Here is a 2,115-nt window from a genome sequence, read left to right as displayed (position 1 = left end):
CAGAAGAGCATCGCTCCCGCTGTGTTCGGAAACCTTTCTCCTCCCGGTGCCAGAGCACTGTACAGTAGCTCAGGTGCTGCCAGCTGCATGGGGGAAGCGTCTTTACTGAGGAAATCGGTTCCGGCTGCTTCTCAGGCATCCTTGGAAAGCGCCAGACGAGATTTCATGGACAGTTGCAGGAAGGCAACCATCCTTCCCCCTGCACACGGCTGCCTGGCTCCTGCCCACTGCTGGCTAAACACGGGTTCACAGACAAAGCGCTGGTGCTCGCATCTGTGGCGGTGGCAGGGATCTCTGGGAATGTTTAGTCAAAAGAAATTGCCATATTAAATCTTAGTTTATTATTATAGTTCCTGAAGTGTGGTCTGTACTGTTACGAAGCACCTGCTGTCACGTGTGGTTTTTATGGGACGTAGACTCGGTTTGGCAAGCTTTTAGTTCTCTGTGGTTTTATTTATACTAAATGTTTTCCTTCAAACAACCATTTGGTTCCCATTAAAAAGCAGAGGAAGTGCTGAGATTTCTCCTCTCTGTCCTTTCCAGGATTCATTTCGTTGAACCGGGACGTCTCGGCGCCGGATACCAGGGTGCTTGGTGGGTAAAGGCATCGCTGGAGGCCGGGCTGCCCGCCCCGGGCTTGCTCTTGGCCAGTGCCTGGCTACTTTCGTGGGCCGCGGGGGAGGCTGTGCTGGCCGCAGCCCTGCAGCTGCGTGCCCCTTTGGTGGAGGAAGCAAAGTCTTCACCTCTTCTGCTGGCCCGACGCGTCCCACCCTGAGCCGTGCAAGCGCCAGAGCCGGGCAGAGTGCGTCCAGCCCTCGCTGGCTTTACCATGCGAGCAGCACCGTGGCTCGAGCTGAGCTGCCCCGATTCCTGAATGGGCTCGTGTGGGTCTGCCCTTTGCCAGGCGTGTGTCCTTGTCACAGCTCCTGTAGGAGCGAGGTCTGCCCTCACCAGCCCTTTGGCGCGGTGCCCTTCGTCCCTCTCGGGTTCGGGTGCGCAGCCCATTTATGACGAGCTGCAGCCAGGTCCTGAGCTCCAAACTGCAAAGTCCCGGAGACCCAGCGAAGGGTCTGAACGCGCCTTGGAACTTTTTTTGCAGGTACCTTTCCCCTTGCCCTCTGTTTCCAAAAAGAGAAGGTACTTTGGAGGGGGGGGGAGGTTTCTCTGGGGTGGTTTAGGTGTAGGTAGGTGGTGTTGGTAATTCCACATGTTGCAGTGAGTATTGGCGCCTCACAGAGGGAAAAGTCCTTGTAATATGGGTGTTGTGAGCCTTCCTAAGCAAACTCTTAAGCGTTTGAAGTCATCAGGCTGCTGCTGCACCCTGTGAGCTTCTCCTTCGCAGGCCGAAGCAGCCCAGGGCTCAGGAGATGAGTTACGGGCCCCTGCAGGGCGGCCTCTCCAGGCAGAGGTACCAGCCGAGGGGGGTGGCTCTCCAGCCACGAGAGCAGAACACTTCCCATACATTTACTTAGTTTCTGCCCATTATCTGCCCTCTCCTCCTGGTCTGGCCGATTCTTCCCTCCTGGTGTTTCACCGCTGATGGGAATAGTATGTGCCAGTCCCCATGAAGATCCAATCCTACATGTCCACCCTCCTTTAGAAAACATCTGAAGTCAAGGACAGGCGTCCCTACGAGTAGGAGAAACAGCTTTAATTTTTTTTTTTTTTTTACGTTTCCAATACTAGATGCAAACCCAAAAATAGAACAAAAAAGTTTCTTTGAAACATTCCTCCCTCCTCTCTAGCACGACAGCCTCTGAGTTCCTCAAGGGAGGTGTGTTGTGCATTGTCAACTCAAGGCCACCCGTTTTTAAAAGGCAGACGCCGTCCTCCCCTTCCGCCCAAGTGTCTTGAGATGCGCGTGAGCGGCTCGGACGACTGCGTTGGGAGTAGCTGAAGTGGGAAGATGAGGGCTGCTCTTAGGGTGCTTTTGCTGTGCCTGGTGCTCTTGCTCCCCTCTGCAGCACTTCCGAGAAAGGGGAGCACGGGGGAAAGGATTTCCCCAAATAACCGGCTGGAGCTGAACCTGCCGGAGGAGCTGGGACTTGAAGTGGAGGAGAGAAAGAGAGAAAATGGAAGTCTACAGGAAAGAGGGAGACCCAGCTCAGCGGCCAG

At 54.9% G+C, this 2,115-nt stretch overlaps 1 protein-coding gene across 1 annotated transcript in view; it reads left to right on the top strand.

Annotated features, from left to right (window-relative positions):
- The first annotated feature begins 548 nt into the window (after positions 1-548).
- The window catches only part of AMH (anti-Mullerian hormone), a 7,442-nt gene continuing 5,875 nt past the window's right edge, over positions 549-2,115 (top strand). The window contains exon 1 of the mRNA XM_035899759.1: positions 549-2,115. This exon is cut by the window's right edge and continues 386 nt beyond it. Coding sequence (XP_035755652.1) covers positions 1,907-2,115 — 209 coding nt within the window. The 5' untranslated portion in view covers positions 549-1,906.

Source organism: Egretta garzetta, unplaced genomic scaffold (genome assembly GCF_000687185.1).
Source record: "Egretta garzetta isolate BGI_Z169 unplaced genomic scaffold, ASM68718v1 scaffold418, whole genome shotgun sequence".
Classification (NCBI taxonomy): domain Eukaryota; kingdom Metazoa; phylum Chordata; class Aves; order Pelecaniformes; family Ardeidae; genus Egretta; species Egretta garzetta.
Note: the sequence above shows the minus strand (reverse complement) of the source record. Positions and strands in the feature narration are given on the sequence as shown.